The sequence below is a fragment of the Muscardinus avellanarius genome, assembly GCF_963383645.1.
Source record: "Muscardinus avellanarius genome assembly, chromosome: 6".
Taxonomy (NCBI): domain Eukaryota; kingdom Metazoa; phylum Chordata; class Mammalia; order Rodentia; family Gliridae; genus Muscardinus; species Muscardinus avellanarius.
The window spans coordinates 58,999,338-59,018,436 of NC_137791.1; the positions used below are offsets into that span (position 1 = coordinate 58,999,338).

The following is a 19,099-nucleotide window of genomic DNA, read 5'->3' on the forward strand; positions in this document are numbered from 1 at the left end:
TATTTTTAAACACAGACCCTGAGGAAGATTTTATCTTCTAATCTGTCAGTATCAGCAGATGAGATGAGATCTATTTGCCTTTCTTGAACATGTGCTTGGATTGATTTTTTTTGGCTAATTGCTTCATTCTACAGATGTGGATACAGTGGTTCAAAGATGTTCTTAAAAGCTCTCTTAGACTTGCATGGATAGTAAATATGTGACTGGTGCCCACAGTTAATGCTTGTTCCATTCAAAGATGTGTGTTATCACTAAGGATAAGAGAATAAATGAGAGGATGTCAAGGTTGAATACCATGAAAACTAGGGACTCACATCAAGTTCTATGGTATGTACAGTGAACCAGGAGTGTTTCAACAACTGAAATGAACGGGGTGGCAGGGGCAGAGAGTGGGATTTACAAAATATGGAAAATGTTGGGGATGGCCATCCTGGAATTTAAACAAATCATCAACATCTAATGAATTAAAGAAAAACTAGCAAAGGCTCTGTTGACATTGGCTACTATGATATTGAAGTGATCTTGTATAATAATGACCACAGGAGGCACAGAAGAAGATCTAGAGCTTTCAGGAGACTTTGGCAGAAAATATAATTTTATTTTAAATTTTCATGGAGTTAGAATTTGCTTCAATCAAGTTTCTATTTTCTAGAGGACTAGTGTTTTGACAATTTTCCTAAGTACACCTAAGAAACCTGACATTTTATCATTATTGATGAAATTCTATGCATGCTATTTCCATTTTTATTTTGTTTTATCAAGTGCTTTCTGAGGTAGATCTATCCAATAATCTCTATTACAGAGATGTGCAACCTATGTAACTTTTGTATATGTTCTAAAAATTTTTGAAACTTGGTTAAATATTGCTTTTTACCCCCAAAACCCACCAACCTCCTAATAGATTCAGTATCATGCAGACATTCTTTACAACAATCAGTTTGGGCCATTATTTGCATATGTGTGGGGAGGGGTGATATTGGGTTGGTTTTTTTTTTTTTTTTGGTGGTCCTGGGGTTCCTGGAAGTCCTTCTACCTCAGGGCTACACTCCCAGACCTATTTTACATTTTTATTTGGAAACAGGGTCTCTTAAGCCAGCTGACTTCGAACCTGCACGATCCTCCTGTCTTCGCCTCCCAAACTCCGGGATTACAAGCGTGAGCCACCATGCCTGGCAATATTGGGGTTTTAACCTAGTAGCAACCTCTGATTTATACCTTCAGCCCTTTTTTAAATTTTGGAACAGTGTCTCCTTAGTTTACTAATAGTCTTGCTAAAATGTTGAGGCTGATCTCAAACCTGTGATCCTCTTATCTCATTCTTTCAAGAACTAGGATTATAGATGTGCACCACCATGCCAGGCTAATTCGACAATTTTTAAGAGAAGTTTTAGGTTTGAAATATTGAGCAGGAAGTCCAAAGAGTTTAGTCTATTACTAACAGGTTGCATTAGTGTGGTACATTAGTTATCAATGATGAACAGATTGATACATTATACTTAACTGAAGTCTATAGATTACATTAAAGTTTACTATTTCTATGGGTTTGGGGATTATTATGCGTAAGGTGTATTAATCATTACAGTATCAGTTTCTTTCTTTTTTGAGTCACTGGGTATCGAACCCAAGGACATTATACCTCTGAGCTCACACCCAGCCCTATTTTTTAATATTTAATTTTGAAATAGAGTCTAACTAAGTTGTAGAGGGCCTTGCTAAGTTGCTATGGCTGGCCACAAAACTGTGCTCCTCTTATCTCATCCTCACAGTATCAGTTTTATTGCCCTAAAAATCCACTGTGTTCCAACTATTTAACCCTTTCATTTGGGTCATCTAAACTATTTTCTGTTTTATTCTAATATTCTTCTGTGACTCTCAAGGTTAAATCCTAGAAGTTTTATGTTTTTGTTTCTGGCTATCTCTTTCTAATGTGCTACCGCATTAATATTTTCTTTGATTTTTTATCTGATTATTTTCTCCCATATTTTATCCGGTTCTATCTCCCTGATCATGGCCATGCTTCCTTGATGAGTTTAGCTTTTTTTTTTTCCTCATTCAATTCTTTTGTGAAGTATACATCCTGTAACTCAACCTTGATGGATATTTTACTCTTCTCTGGATCTCTACTTGGGCTTTCAATTGGAGCTGTATAAAGTCACACTACTGTGCAAACAGATATGACAAGTGTCACTTGTGCATAAACCTCAGTTTAATCTGCAGCAGCACTGATCCATCCTTCACCCGTTTTGAACCAGCAGTTACTCCATTCCTTCAATATCAATATCAATCTCTCACTGACCTCCAGTAGACTCTTATATATAATATTCATATAATATTCATCTTAATCCCTGTCAGCACACTTTGTATCTTGTTTTTAGCAAGAAATTTGAAGTGATGAGATATGACCTTCTTCAACTCCCTAATCTCTGTCCTCTAGATTTAAAAGACACATTCTCACTACATCTTTTCAGTAGCAAGGCAACAGTGTTACCTCATCAAAATGGACTCTCAAACTAATTTCCCTCTTCCCCATTTGATTTGGAATCTTCATCCTTCACATATCTGTCCTTCCTTCCTTCCTTCTTTCCTTTTTTTTTTTTTTTTTGTGTGTGTGGTACTGAAGATTGAACCTAGGGCATTCTTCCTCTGAGCTACAGTACCATTCCTTTTTTATATTTTTGGAATAGGGTCTCACTAAGTTGCTAACAGCCTCACTAAGTTGCTAAGGCTGACTTTGAACCCTTAATCCTTCTGTCTCAGGCTCCCAATACTGGGATTACAGTTGTGCACCAGTATGACCAAATTAACTGCCTTTTTTTTGTGTGTGTGTGTGGTACTGGGGATGGAACCCAGGGGCATTCTACCTCCAAGCTACACCCCCTGTCCTATTTTTTATTCTTTATTTTGATATGGGGTCTCACTGAGTCGCAGAGGGCTTCACTAAGTAGCTGTGGCTGTCCGCGAACCATGATCCTCTGGTCTCAGCCTCCCAAATGCTGGGATTACAAGCGTGTGCCACTATGCCTGGCAACCTCCTTTTCTTATAATAAATTTTTCTTTCTTTTCTTTCATCAGCCTATAATTACACCCAAATCACTGTTAACCTAAAATCAAACAAAAACTCTACCCAAATCAGCGACCCTTCTATTATCTCTTTCTCTCTTCCCTTCCTTATCCAAATTTTCTAAAAGAGAAATATATATGCATGCAACTTTCACCTCTTCACCTCCAAGTTTTTACATAATCTTTTGCAGCCTGTCTTCTTCTCCCACCCTACTACTAAAACAGTTGTAGTTTAGGTCATCAACAACTTCCAACGAAAAGCAAGCTGAGATTGAAGGGTATTTAGTCCTAGAAAGCGGAACTGTGAGATCTGCTTTCATATGACTTATTTGCTGAGCGCCGACCTCAGTTCAGGTGGCAGAGGGGAGCTCCCTGATCTAGCAGGAAGTCAGAGTGATAGGAGCTAGTGCTTGAGAAGATGGAATTGGAGGCAGCTGGAGTGGCCAGGTGAGCCCCAACTCTGTGTATAAACCTCTCTCACATCCTTGGCTTATCGCTAACCTGAACCTGGATATGGAGGTCTTAAGGAAATCAGCAGAAAGCAACAGGGAGAAGGTTGAGAAAACCAAACAAAAAAATTGCAGTTGTTGCCTGTGACAGACAGATACAGATTAAATTTTGTCACTTAAAAAAAAAAAGTATCAACCTAGGATTTGGTATTCCTAAGAATATCATTAAAAACTGTGGATCCGTAAAGACATTCAAGGTCAATTAAAAACCAAGACTATATGCCACCTACAGAAATGGAATATACTTTAGGACATTTAAAAAATTACTTAGCTTAAGTTTAAATGATATCAGAGAGGAGTTCATATATATGCAGGAATAAAGAGTCCCAGGTACAAAAGTGATACATGTGTTTCTTTTCCTATATTTTTGAAATATAACTGCTTAAATAAAAATTTTAATTTGTTGTGGAGTTAATAAAATATAAATATATAACTATAGTACCAGAAATGATAGGGTAGGTATAAGTGGAATTGTATTGATGTAAGCTTATCAATTTTAACATGAACTGGTAAAATGATAGTTTAAACAGAATATAATCAATTAAGAATGACAAGCCAACAAAATATAAAAATACAGCTAAAAAGGAAACAGTAGAAAAAAATCAAATATTAAAATAATTTCAAATTGTAGCCCCAATATAAAGGACTAAAAATAAATAAGAAAAAACAAGACAAGTGTAAATGAAATGGAAAATTATAAATCAAGATCCAACTATTAAATAATTTATCATGGAAACATAATTGTAAATGTTTATGCACTTAATAACATCTTTAAAAATTGTAAGCCGGGCGTGGTGGCGCACGCTTGGAATCCCTGGCTTGGGAGGCAGAGACAGGAGGATCGTGCAGGTTTGAAGCCAGCCACTCTGGCTTAAGAGACCCTGTTTTTAAATTAAAAAAGTATAAAATAGGTCTGTGAGTGTAGCCCGGAGGTAGAAGGGCTTCCAGAAACCCCAGTACCATACACACACAAAAAAAAAATTGTAGCAAACACTGACAGAATGCAAAAGAAAAGATGCTAAAATATTTTGGAAAATTAAAAGTACAAGAATAAAATATGTCATTACATATTAGATTCCCAAACTAAATGATTAGTTACTAAGGGATAAGGATTGATTGATTTTTATAATATGGCATATCTTTTTTAAAACAATGGTATAAATTTTGTTTCTAAATTACATTGTAACTTCACCATATACCATACACAGACAGAATGTTTGGAAATAAGTTCGTTAAAGGTACAGTCTTCAAAATTCTTATTTTTATTATAGGAAATATTTTAAACTTTGGTTTTATTTTGTGACCGAATTTTTTCCTCCCAAAGTTCACAAAATGTTATTGGGTAAAGCTTGAATTTATCACTACACCTTAATACTTTATGTTGCACTTATAAAAAAAATTAAGGGCTTCCACAGATTATAGTTGAGCCTTTAGGTATGAGATACGTAAGTTCTTACCTTAAAGACTAGTTCTCCTACCAAGCCATTCCATGTCCCATCTTCTTGTGGGCTTCCGTACTTGTGATCCGGTGCAACATAAATTTCATAGTTAAAGCCCAGGTAGTTAGATAAGGCATCCAAAACATCAATGGAGAAGCCCTGGTATTTCTTCGGCTTTCCCAAGACATTTTCAGAGACCATTACAAAAGGCTCTTCCTACAGGGAAATAAAAGAAATCTTGATGTCAATTAATATTGCTCCCTAAAGGCAAAAATGAATAATTCTTTAAGCAATTTTGCCTACAAGTCATACAAATTGTTTTATACTTTCAAAGAATTAACTTGGGAATATAATATACATTATAAATGCATCATATTATTGAACAATATTTAGTCACTCAATTTCTTATCATCTCTTATGTAATTATTTTCACTTCAAAAGTGGGAAGAAATTGACTAAAAACCCTTAAGTAGCTGGAAGCAGTGATACCATTAATACCAGTGCTTGAGCCGCTGAGACAGGAGGATTGATCGTAGATTTCAAGCCAGCCTCAGCAACTTAGTAAAACTCTGAGCAACCTAGCGAGACCCTGTTTCAAAACAAAAACTAAAATGACTGGGGTGTAGCTCAGAGGGAGAATGTCCTTGGATTCAATCTGCAGTACCAAAAAGAAAAAAAGAAAAATAGCAAAGCAAAATCTTTCAGAATTCTCTTATTTTGTTGTCCCTTTATTATCTCAGGATCAATTTAGGATTCATCAGTAATATAATATAATTGAATTTAAGAAACTATAGTCTTATTGTATTCATTGTCAAATATTTTCTCTATAAAAACACAAAATAATATTTATCAGATATGATTTACATACATTTCTGAAAAGATGAAATATTCTAAGAACATAAAATTTTTGCCAAAATTTATCACATCACATTTACTGGGAGTTATTTGCTAAGCAATTTTATAACTTTAGTATAAATACACATATCACTGCAAAAGTAGCTTCTAAACTAGTATAAAAATCACTTAACCGCCTATGTTGTTAAATTTTGCAAAGTGGTTTCTGCCTCACGTTTTTTATTTGCTCATATTTCTATGTGTTTAAAGCTAATAAATAGTCTTTTTTCACTTTAGAAAACTCAGTGTGTTAAGAGTGTAATTGGTTTGAAATAATAGAAAATTAGATAATGTAATCCTTAATTTCCTAAACTCAGAAATTTTTCAGCAACAGTAATATTTATAGATAACCAGTCATTGTATGTATAGTTCATCCAACCCCATGGGCAGGCTAAAACCTTTCTTTGGCTATAAGCCAGAATATCCAGAGACTTTCCTCTTTGAATCATTTTTCCTTAGGGTTGCACAAAATGGCCTTTATTGAGATGAAAATAATATTTGGCTTTGGCTTTTACTCAAAGACACTAAGTAAGTGCCTAATAAAATTACTGCACCTGTTATAGAAATATTATACACCATAACACTCAATTTTCTCCCTGAAAATTACCATATAATAATTTTTCTGAATTGCATAGGGCCAAATACCTTCACTTTGTGTCAGTAATATCTTAACAACTGATAAAAATAAACTATCTAGTTGTTGAGGTAATCCTTATTACTTTAGATACCAGAAAATCAGTATTAAAATAATATCCATCTACAATTATGTTGTTATTGTAATACTCATAACATTTGTTAAGTATCTTCTTTTTTGGTGCTAGAGATTGAACCCAGGGACATTCTATCTCTCAGCTACACTCCTTACTCTGTTGTATTTTTTAGTTTGAAACAGGGTCTCTGTAAGTTATAGAGGGCTTCACTAAGTTTCTGAGACTGGCCGGGAACCTGTGATCTTTCTGTCTCAGCCTCCCAAGTATTGGTATTACAGGCATGTGCCACCATGGCCCAGCTTCTTGATATGTTATATTAAAGTGAGTCAGTAAAATGACAGTTGTGCTGGGCATGGTGGTGCACCCTTGTAATCCCAGCGTTTGGGAGGCTGAAACAGAAGGATCGCACAGGTTCAAAGCCAGCCTCAACTACTTAGTGAGGCTCTCAGAAACTTAGTGAGACCCTGTTTCAAAATAAAATATAAAATAGATCTAGGAGTATAGCCTGGAGGAGGAAAGCCTCTGAGTTCCACCCGCAGTACCACACACACATACACACAAAGACAGTTGTCCCCCACTAATGCTTCTCTTTTCCCACCATAATTTAAAAAATATTTATGGATGCATTATAATTATATATAAATGTGTTATTCATTGTGATATTTGCACACATGCATAAAAAAGAATTTTGCAATTCTCATACCCCAGTTCCTTTCCTCCCTCTTTCCCACCCTTCCTCATGCACTTATCTACTTTACTGCTCTCCTTTCACTTTTCATGAGGCCCAGTTTTCATTGCTCTAGCTTCCAGGTGTCAGAGAAACAGACTATCCTAAATTTTCTGAGCCGGGCTTATTTAATTCATCATTGATGTTCTCTAGTTTCATCCATTTTCCTTCAATAATTTTGTTTTATGGCTGAGTATAGTTCCATTGTGTTTGTGTGTGTGTGTGTGTGTGTGTGTGTGTGTAACATTTTTTATCTATTTATCTGTTGATAGACACCTAGGCCGGTTCCATAACTTGGCTATTTTTCCCATTTAGAACTATTGTGAATAAAAGCAACCAATAGTCCTACTGTAGGTAAGGTGAGGCCATATGACTAACGCTACATAATGTAATGTAAGCAGGGTGGTGTGTGAAAGATTTTTTACATTCTTTCCTATTACTTGCCTGATCACATGGTGCCTAGTGCCTTGATAACTATCTGAGAGGCACATGACAAAGAAGACAAATGTCTATGTCCCTTTCACTTGAACTACTGCACTAGCCTGACAGGGCAGGACATTTCTAGGGTTCCAGAATGTATAAAACAGAGGTATTTCAATATTTTTAAAGCTACTGGTAATTTTATGTTATATTAATATTTGATGCTAACAAATATTGATTAATCATTAGATCAATAGATAAGAAGTGCTGAGAGTCATTTAGAATTTCTGTAAATACTGTTCTGTTTAAATGGCATCATAATACATGAGGGGAAAGTAAAAACTCACTGAATTCTTTTTGTTTTTTGGGGGATTTTTTTGGTGGTACTGGGGTTCCTAGAAGCCCTTCTACCTCTGGGCTACACTCCCAGACCTATTTTTACATTTTTATTTTGGAAACAGGGTCTCCTAAGCCAGCGCGCACAGCTTGCTTCGAACCTGTGCGATCCTCCTGTCTCTGCCTCCCAAGCGCGGGGATTACAAGCGTGCGCCACCACGCCCTGCTACTGAATTCTTTAATATGTAAAATATAACACAGCTTGATGATTAAAATTACTTAAATATCTTAAAATATATAATAAAACATCCATACAATTGGCAAGAGTTGGCTACTTCTCACTTGGTTGTTTGGACAAAATATGGATATACCCAATGCCTTCTACACACTATTCAACTACCCTGAAGTAGATTCTAAAATAAAGATCAAATATGGGAAGAATGTAAGCATTATTAGGAAGTTGTATAATTAATACAGCCTTAGATGTTGTGTCATGTTAAAAAGAAAGTATGTTGTTACTTCTTATACAATTTGTTCATTTCTAAATTAGGGACTTCTATCAATTGGCAAACCAATTGACAGAGAATTCATGAAAGATCTTACTTGATGATTGTTCTACCAATAGTTTTGGACCATAAGTTTTATCTTGTTTTCAAGGATCATCAAAACAAATCTCTTAAGTTGGAAAATAATTTAGTCACCAGAAAATTGAATAAATTTTTTGAGATAAATGATACTTAAAAAGTTAAGAAGTACATAGCTAAATAAGAGATGCAGCAAAAATAATACCCTAATGATACACTATCCTTGGATATGAACTACTAGTGACTCCACTTTTACTTTTATCACTTTAGAGCAATTGTTTAGTATACTAGATTGCTATATATACTTAGCATGCTAAATTTCTTCCTAGAAATAATTTCAATTCTACTTTTAGTAATTCCCTAGGCAAACAGATCCCTTTCACAGGTCTCTTGTCAAAATCTGTTCCTAGAAATGTCAACTAGAATTGATTAAAAGTACAGAATAGAAATGGTTATACTAATGGTCCTTTTAAGAAAAATTGATGAATTATTGATGAACATGCCTTTTAAATTTTATTCTCTAAATAAACCTTTATTACATCTCATCATTCCTCATCTGGATCAATGTTGGTAAAGCTTATTTTTAAGCTCTATTACAGATTAGGATCACTATTTGTAAATTTTAATTCAGGTCACATTTTTTCTGTGATAACACTTAGCCAATATATTGGACAGGTAAACAAAACCACAGAAATTAGATTGAAGCTTTGGGAACTATAAAAAAAAAGAGATACTTCTTATACTGAGATTGTAATTACTTTTATATATGCACCTGTTTCCAAGATTTACTCACTCATTGACTTCTCCATTAACATCCACTGAGCTTCAGCTACATCAGGTACCACAGTGGATATAGGAACACATATGTAGAAAGTCATGGGTACCACTTAGAAAATATTTAGAACCGTGTTATGGTCGGATATAAAGGCCCCCTGAAGAGCTCATTTACTAAGCTCAGGGTTTATAGAGTTAAGTCACAAGGACTGTAATGGGTTTATGTAGGTGGTAACCTAGGCTGGTGGGGTATGGATGGAGAGGTGAGTCCCTGGCGTATGGTCTTAGGGACTGTGCTTTTGTCTTTGAATCCCCTTGCTTTCTTGCTCTTTCCTGCTCTCTGTTTCCCACCATCATGCCCTGAGTTCCAGATTTGAAATGACATGGACTGAACTCAGAATCTCCAAAAAAACTGTGAGCAAATAAAGTATCCTTCCGTCGGGCATGGTGGCGCATGCTTGTAATCCCAGCATTTGGGAGGCTGAGACCGGAGGATCGCGGTGAGACCCTGTTTAAAAATAAAAACAAAACAGTGAGACCCTGTTTAAAAATAAAAAACAAAAAAAAAATTGGGCAGGGGGTGTAGCTCGGAGGTCAAATGCCTCTGGGTTCCATCTCCAGACCCACAATAAATAAATAAATAAATAAATAAATAAATAAATAAATATAAAGTATCCTTCCTCTAAGTTGTGTGATCAGGCATTTCCAACTATGGCAGTAAGAATGTTGACCAAGACAAAGAAGTAGGGGAAATAATCACTCAATGTGTTAAAAAGTATAAAGCAAAACAAAAGCAATACACACATAAGTAGTACCTTAAGAACAAAAAAGAGAGACAGTGGACACTAAAAAGAGAAAAAAATATATACTGTGGGGGGTTACCTGCCATGTGCTTTATCAGTAGATGAGAAATCTTAGGAACATGGAGTTTTAGCTCAAAATTCACACAATAATTTATAGAAAAGGACAGTATCAAATTTGTATTACTTCAAATTCCCTTAATTAAGCCTCACTTTTTCTATTCTTTGTATTAAAATCTATGACTGCATAATTTATATTAAATTTTAACAGTTTTAGGTGGCACTAGACTGAAGTAAATTCTAGATGCATGACAGAAAAATAAATAAATTAAAAAAAACAAAAAACAAAAATAAAGATAAAAACATTACAATTCTCACTGGGCATGGTGGCATATGCTTGTAATCCTAGAATTTTGGAGGCTGAGACTGGAGGATCACAGCCTCAGCTACTTAGTGAGGCCCTTTGCAACTCAGTGAGACCCTGTTTCAAAATAAAAAATTAAAAAAAGTAGGGCTAGGGGGTATAGCTCAGAGGTAGAGTGCCCCTGGGACCCATCCCCAGTACTGAAAAAAAAAAAATCACACTTCTGTTTGGAGAAGAGTTTCTTAATATTTTTTTAGAGACTAGGAACGTAAGAAATATACATTCAGAGGAGAACTTGGGCTATCTCAAGAGGGAGAAAGCAACCCTTTTCGAGTATCAGACTCTTCCTTCTTAGAGGACTTTCATGAGGGGTGGCAAAGAGGCATGGGTGACCTCTGGTACTAATGAGGTGATGTAGGGTGTTCCTGGTCCTGACCTGCACTCTCAAGGGCAACTAGCAAAAGACTATTTTTATCATTAGTGTCCCCACTAGATTCCTCTTTTATGTGATTTGTTGTCCGATAAACAGAGGCCTCACATTATTCTTTCCTGTAACTTCCGAATACTAAGTCCTAAACAAAAATCAAAGCCATTGGGTGAAAGAAAATTGACATATTAGAAAAAACATAACATGAGACAGAAATAGATCTTTCAAGATTTCACATATTAGAATTTTCAGCTGTATATTATACATATTCATTTAAAGTAATACACGGCCTTTCTTACTGACAGGAAACTAAAACTACAAAAAATTGTCATGACGGAGTTGGAAGAGAACCAAACAGAAAGTTGAGAATTAGATAAACTATGGCTAAAATTAAAAACCTAATGATTGAGTTTATTAGCAGTAAGAAACTGGTGAAGAAAAAAATAGTGAATTATAATAGATCAGAATTAACACCTAGCATACAACCTGACCAAACTTTAAGAAGACAGAATATTTCAGAGCAAGAATAAAGGAGGTGAAATAAAGAGAATAGCCTAATAATACCAAGTATTGCCAAGCAAATGAAGAAATGAGAACTATCATTTACTCCCACTGGGTGTGTAAATTGGCACAACCACTTTGGAAAACACTGTGACATATCAAATGGAGTATAAAAATACTATTTTACAAGTTAAGATTACCTATATTTCAATGATATATAACTACTTATCTAAAATGACCATATACATTGCTATGTCCTAGCAATTCTATTACTTTGGTACAAATGCTAGAGAATATTAGGCACTAAAATATATGCACAAAAATTCTGTTGCAGCACTGTTTATAAAATACCAAGTCTGGAAATAATCTAAACATCTAAATGTCCATCAAAGAGAAAAAATAAAAACATTGTGATATATCAATGCAAGGAAACACTAGCTTAAAATTGAGGAAAGTAGAGCTATGAATAGATTGTGTGTGTGTGTGTGTGTGTGTGTGTGTGTGTGTGTGTGTGTGTTTTACTGAGGATTGAACACAGGGGCATTCTACCCTGGAGATATGTCTCCAGATTATATTTATTTTAATTTGGAAACAAGGCCTCACTAGGTTGATGAGAGTCTCACTACTTGCTGAAGTTATTCTCTAACCTGTGATTCTCCTATATCAGACTCCCAAGTACAGGGATTATAAGCATGCACCACTATTACCAGCCAAAAGAGATTTTTAAAAGAATCATTTGAGAAAAAATAATAGCCTAAAACAAAATGCGATTTCATTTATGTAAATTTGAAAACAGACAAATTAATGTTGTTTAAGAATTTGTACCTTATTTGATGAAGAAAACACTTCAACCGATATGATTGTACATACAAAATTATTAATGCCAATGTAAATACAATGTACAGGGAAGAAAAAGAAGAGAAGTAGGAGTTGGGGGAAAGTTCACCAAGTGCTGTGTGCATGTCTGTCTTTATTTCTCTGAACCTCATTATGATGTATGATTGCACTGCACCATTAAAAATTTAAAAACATTCACTCCTTGATAGTGGAGACACTAAGAAAAGTCAAGGTTGTGGATCTGGGTTGGTAAACTTTAGGATGTTGGGGATGATATATGAGAATATAATTATACCTTTTTCTATCAAATAAATGGATTGACTTAATCTACATTTTGTAAAACTGCCATTCTCTAAATTTAGAATTTCTTGGAAATTGCAAGTGTCAACCTCTCCCCTTGACTCCCCTCCAGGCAATCACATGAAGACTGTGAGCTAGTCTACCAATTGGAGTACAGCACAGGAGCTTCATGTTAGGACAAAGATCCAGAGGTTACACCATTTTATTCCTGCACACTTGACTTTATTGGTGGTAGGATCTCTTTTTGCATAAAGTTAAATTGCTTTGCCAAGCCATTTTCAAAAATGAATCTTTTCTTATGATGCTATGGAAATTTATTTCGAATAATTTTCTGGCAGGAACCACTCTTTTGGGAGATGTGTTCTGATGCTGAGTTTGCCAGCTGCTCCAGACATAGGAAGTGCCACCATTCCATGGCTATAATAGATCTCAAGTCTAGACTTGACTTGACTGAGGAATCAATCAACATTTCAATCAATGTGGGGAAGGTGCCCAGGCAAGTACCATGGCAACCAGGTAACTCTGCATAGACCAATGTAAAAAAGTCAGAGGAGGTGACCCAGTATTTCCTTCGTGTATTTCTTAGGGGGTTGTGTGTGGGAGACTTGAGAGGCATATGATGACACCTAGTGATGATGTCTGATGGTACCTAGTGAGAGTAGACTCTCAAGGTTCTGGTTGTCCTGCAAGGGCTCAGCCAGTCAGGGGAGATGATTTAGACCAGAGTTTTAGAAACACCCAGGAAAAGTGGGGAGGGAATTGAGACTCTGATGGGAACATGCACACTCAGGGGACTGAGATGGTTGAAATGCAAGACATCCCTAGGCAGAAGGGAGGTTGAGCCTTAACTGGGAATAAAAAGTAAGGTACATAAAATAACAAAATTAAGGACAAAAGTTCTTCTGATAGTCCCTTAGGCCTAATGTTACAATATTGGGGAGGTCTGTAGATTTACGGCAAATAGAAACATAGGATAATTAAATGTTTCATCTAGATGTAGGAAATATAACCATCTTTCTTTAGATGAGAATTGAGTATAATAATTATAGAAAAATGAGCACTAATAAATTAAAAAGTAAAATCTATCCACATACTTTTAAGTGCATGTGACTCATACACATTAAACAAGTTACTTCATTTGGTAAAGTAAAAGATATTATTAAAATTATTTTTGCCAAGCTAGCCAAGTAAGATTGTGTTGTCTGTTTCTGTTTTGATGTTTAAGGTAGTGTCCATTGTTAAGATCAATGTGAAAATAGTGACTTAAAGTGTTAATTGTAATTGGTATCTTGGTTTATAAGGATGTTCTGATTAAATAAGCAGAAGAAATCTCAAAACAGAAAAGTATTCAAATTGCATTATGGATATTAATGTCATATTTAGTACATCATACGCTAAAATTTGAAAGTGGAAAGCAGAGCAGAGAGACTGTACAGATTTTCAATTTGGTCAGAGAGGCATGTGCATGTGTTTGTATACATATGGGGCCCAGAGAGAAAAGGTGCTGTAAAAGAAAGTAAGATGGCTGATGAAAGTTTAAAAATTTTGACTGACTAGAAACATAAAAAGGATAAAAAGAATTGCAACTAGGTGGTTAAAGATTGTTTCATTAAAAAGGTACTCCACCTAGACAGTTTGTCACTGTGGAAGCAAAAGCAGTAATTTTAAGGTAAGACCCTCAGATTCCTTCTCTGAAATTATGGGTTCAGCCATGACTATAATGTAAGCAGGCCCAGTGATCGTGAAAAGGGCATGACCATCTTTCCTGCTAGTTTGGAGAGATCATTTCTGGGTTTCCTGATACAGCTAAGAGTGACTGTGCTGAATCTGACATGTTGAGATTCTCCCAACCCCATTTTTTTTTTTTTTTTTTTTGTACTAGGGATGGAACCCAGGGTCATTCTACCAGTGAGTTATAACCCCAATCCTATTTTTTTTTATTATTTATTTTGAAATAAGGTCTCAATAAGTTGCAGGGGGTCTCACTAAGTAGCTGAGGCTGGCTGGGAACCTGTGATCCTCCTGTCTCAGTCTCCCAAGTACTGGGATTATAAGTGTATGCCACCAAGCCCGGCCCAACCTGGTTTCTAAGGCTGCAGTGTAAAGTTACTAGCTTTGGAGCATAGCTAGTCCCCCCGCCCCCCATTCTGTCTTTTTCTTTTCTTTTCTTTTCTTTTTTTTCCCTTTTTTTGCCCTGATCACCTCTTAATGTTAACAAAAGCAATATATTTGGGTCTATTAAATATATTTTCATATATGTAAGAAAGAGTTTAATATTGTCTTCTTTTGGATCTTAACTAAACATAAATTTCTAAAAGTTAAATTCTAACTAGTATGTGATTCTATAAATAAAAGGCTAAAAACAATTTTGATGTGGTCTGGTGAAACAACTATAAAGAACATAAGATATTCCATCTTATTGAAAAGAAGTATTTTGTCTAAATTGAAATATTCTATTATGATTGTTCTAAATGTCAGGAAATCCAATAAATAAAAGGAGATATTTATTGGTAAAAGGGAGCTTTAAAGGAAATTATTTGTAAAGGATAAAATTTATTATTTAAAAAGTTTTTCTTTAAAGTCACATTTAATACATTGATTGCATTTTTAAAGCAATTGTTTTCTTAAAACATCAATCTTATCTTGATACAAATTTACAAAAACTAGCCTAGAGATTGCTATTAAGATAATTTCCTATATTCTTTATATTTCAAACAGTTTCTTCTCTTAGTGACATTTGTAAAGAACTCATTTAAGAGGAAATTTTTTAGGTTTTGTCAAGATAATATCTTAAAACTGAGAATATAGCTCAGTGGTAGAGTACTTGCTTAGCATGTGTGAGACCCAGGGTTCAATTCCCAGTGCTGACACAAAGGAGAAAGAAAATCTCTTGTGTTTACTGTCATTGTTAGGCCTTTGGTTATTTGGCAAATTGCATCTTAGCAGAGTCAGGGTTTGAATGTCTGTGTCTTACAGTCTGTTAAATGACTGCTTTATAACTCAAGATGTTATAGAGTGGGAGATTTAAAATTATTTCACACAACTTCAATCCTTGCTTATGTGCTCGGTAAACATTCAAACAGAAAGCAAAAATGGGGAACACAAGAGGTTTATTTAGGGAAATGAAAGCACCATATAAGAAAGGCCATAAAGAGAGGGGAAAGGCCACACTTCAGGGGAAAAAGCATCTTAAGTGGGCCTGGGGCAATGGAGTTACACTTCTGAGGTGGACTGTGGAGTAGTCCATTTGCAAGAAAAGAAAGCAGTGTTCCAAGTGTGGAGGGTTATAATTCCTTTGTACCCCTTCTTTATATGCATAACACTTGGGTAATTGTTCTTTTCATGTTGCAGCTTAGACCCAATGTTGTTTATCTGTCCTCTTTTCAACAGGTCAAAGTGAGCAAGGCTTTTCAGTTGAACATCAGGTCTGTCTCAGCTGACTCCATCTGCTACCTAACAAAGACTATTTTAACAACTATTACTTTAGTTTGTTATAGTAAATTTCACATTCTATATATCTCGGACATAAATATGTGTATATCTGAGGGAAAAATAAGCTGTGTATTTGAGGTTTATCTAAATATTTCATAAAATTTTATATTGCAAGGTAACCAAGAGGTTACCGTTATGCAGTATACATTTTTCTAAACTTTTGACTGAATATATATTTATTATTGAATAGGAGAGATATAATTGTTCATCAGATAAAAGCCTACTAGTAATTATTAATACTGCTCCCTAAACTTAGGAAAGGTCCAGAGCTATTCTTTGATTTTTCAGTGCTGTTAACTTACATATACTTATAGTTATAGTTATTTTACTGAGCCATGACTTTTAAATTTTACTCCAATAGTAAAAGTTAACCTATATGTTAATGCCTATGCAACTTAAATATATTTGTGTTTTCTAAGTATCTACTTTATGCAGATACAAATGGTATTTGTTTTGTTTCTGATAATTCTAATTTTTTATATTATAAAACTATATAACTATTGTTCAACAGACATACAACCCTCAAATGGCATGTTGAGATAGCCATCACCTGTAAGACAGCTTGTAAGGACCATTGAAAAACTTAACTTCTGGGTGTTCTGCAGCTGAATCTTAGCAAATAATCAGGAAATAAAGAAAAGCTCATAAAAGAATGGCCAATATTTTGGCCCTCATTCTTCAAGGTCAAATAGGACCCAGGGGAAGATGGGACCTTGCTAAGGGCCTTACAACTCCAATAAGTCATCTGACTTTCCAAAACAGGGGATTATGAAGGCTCCCAGGGACTGGGAGTTCCAAGTACATATTCTGCATAAAGGATTACCATCAGAGAAGAAAATAGTCCCTATGCATCAAGGGAAGCCAAATGGTCAGTAAGACCATGACCAGTCTTGGCAGATGGCACAACTAATAAAGTCTCTAATAGTAACCCTGGGGAGACTTGGCTGACCTTAGCAGAAAATAATTTTATAAAAATTTATGTTTGCCTAATATAGAGCTACCTACTTTGTCTTGAATACCCAGTAGAAAAATATAACCAAACAAGTGCACTATTCTGGGATATAAAGAGAAAGCCAAACCTGTGGAGTCATTTAAAAGATCCTTCACATAATTACATTATAATTTATAATAGTATTCTGTTTTCAGACTCACAAAAGAGATCGGATGCTTTTCCTAATATGTGAAAGCTAAGGAGAAATAGGTAACAGGAGAAACTCTAGATGAAGAAGGAGATTCTGTAGAGAAGCAAATAAGGCAACCTAACTGAGGGAATGGGAGAGGGGAAGAGGGAAACTCTCTAAAGCACATGATGTACTTAAACAAACATATCAAAGTCAATCACTAAGCCAGGCATTGAGAGGAGAGTTGGGGAGGGAATCGGGTGGAGATTGGGTAAGGGCTAATTGGGTGATATGTGCATGCATGTCTACACAAGTCTTTTATCCCATTAAAATGTGTGACTACAATGCACCAATAAAAAAAAAATTAAAAAGAGATAAGTCATAGATGCCCCAAACCTCTTCACAATGGTGTTCTTACAAGATCCTATAAAATTAAACCTGTCTCTTTTGAGGTTTTGCTGGTCTGGGACCACCAGGCACCCAAAGAAAAAACAAGATGCATAATTTAGAGATGGTTCTGGTTCTGCCAAATATGTAAAAACTTAACAGTCATGGATAGCCTTTATAGTGAGAAAATTATTAATACCAATGGAAAGGATAAAAGGATAAAAATGGATATGCTGTGTTGTTTGTTTTTAAAGTGTACAGTAGATTATTTATATTACAATCAGCAAAGAATTGTCAACTCTATCCAAGATGACCATCAAGGGAATAGCTAAACTAGATGCCACTAATAGGATGACCTGGGAAAATCATATAGCTCTAGATACAAGTTACTGAGACTGCTGGAGTTCATGGCACCTTTGGAGGCAAATGTTACTATATTCTAACAGAATTTGAGGAAAAAAGAACAGGAATGTATAAAAAGAGGAAGAATTGAGAGAATACAATTAGAATAAAATATCTAATTATATAACTGTCAGTCTGTAAATTTAGCAGTTCTTGGAAACTACAAGTGCCAACCCCTCTCCTGGAATGCCCTCCAGAAACTGCATGAATATTGTGATGCTACACTATGCTTCTACCAATAAGAGCAGGGTGCAGGAACTTCACATTAGGACTACAAGACCCAGCAAGCTATTGCTATTTTGTTTCTGCACACCTGACATTACTGGTGGCAGGATCCCTTTTTGAAAAAGCAAAATCACCCTGCCAAGCCACTTTCAAACATACTTTTCTTTTTTTTACCATGACATGGAAATTTATTTCTAACAGGTAAGAACATAAAGATGACCAAGGAATGGCAGCTATTGTGGTAACTAAAATTTTCTCCCTGTTTTTCTTGGCAGCTGTCCATTATTTAATTGTTTATGCTTTTTTCTTTGTGTGTATTATATTGAAAATATAAAACAAAGAAAAATATGTTAACTGGGACCAGATAATGGGGCACATTAAAGCGTTTGGGTTTGATTTGGCAGGGAACTAGAGTTTTTGTGGAAGAATGGGATAACAAGAAGGCGATTTTGAGAGTTAAGTATAGAATGGATCATAGAGGAAACAGGATTAGGGAATTTTGCAATAGCCTAGATGACTGGAGATTATGGTTTGTTACTATTTAACATATACTTGCAAAATCTAAGTACATAGCTTTGAGTGTTTTACTATAGCAACAGAGAAGAAAAAAGAAAATTATAAAATCCTGCTGCTAAAATTCATTTTCCAGCAATTAGTTTCAAAGAGTATTAATAGGACTTGATTCTAAATTGGTGAAAACCTGTCTGCCAATTAAATGAAAACAAATTGCAGAGTATGATCTGCTGATCATGTGCATGACAAATTCTCTAAGTACAGGCCTCAGCAACTG

General features: G+C 35.2%; 1 protein-coding gene across 3 annotated transcripts in view; it reads right to left on the minus strand.

Moving 5' to 3' along the window:
* Window positions 1-19,099, minus strand: part of GRID2 (glutamate ionotropic receptor delta type subunit 2) — a gene marked incomplete at both ends in the record, with an annotated part of 1,485,932 nt that overhangs the window by 390,457 nt on the left and 1,076,376 nt on the right. For all 3 annotated transcript variants that reach the window (XM_080697615.1, XM_080697616.1, XM_080697614.1), the window contains one exon: window positions 5,027-5,224. In XM_080697615.1, the coding sequence (XP_080553741.1) occupies window positions 5,027-5,224 (198 nt within the window). The remainder of the gene's footprint in view (window positions 1-5,026; window positions 5,225-19,099) is intronic.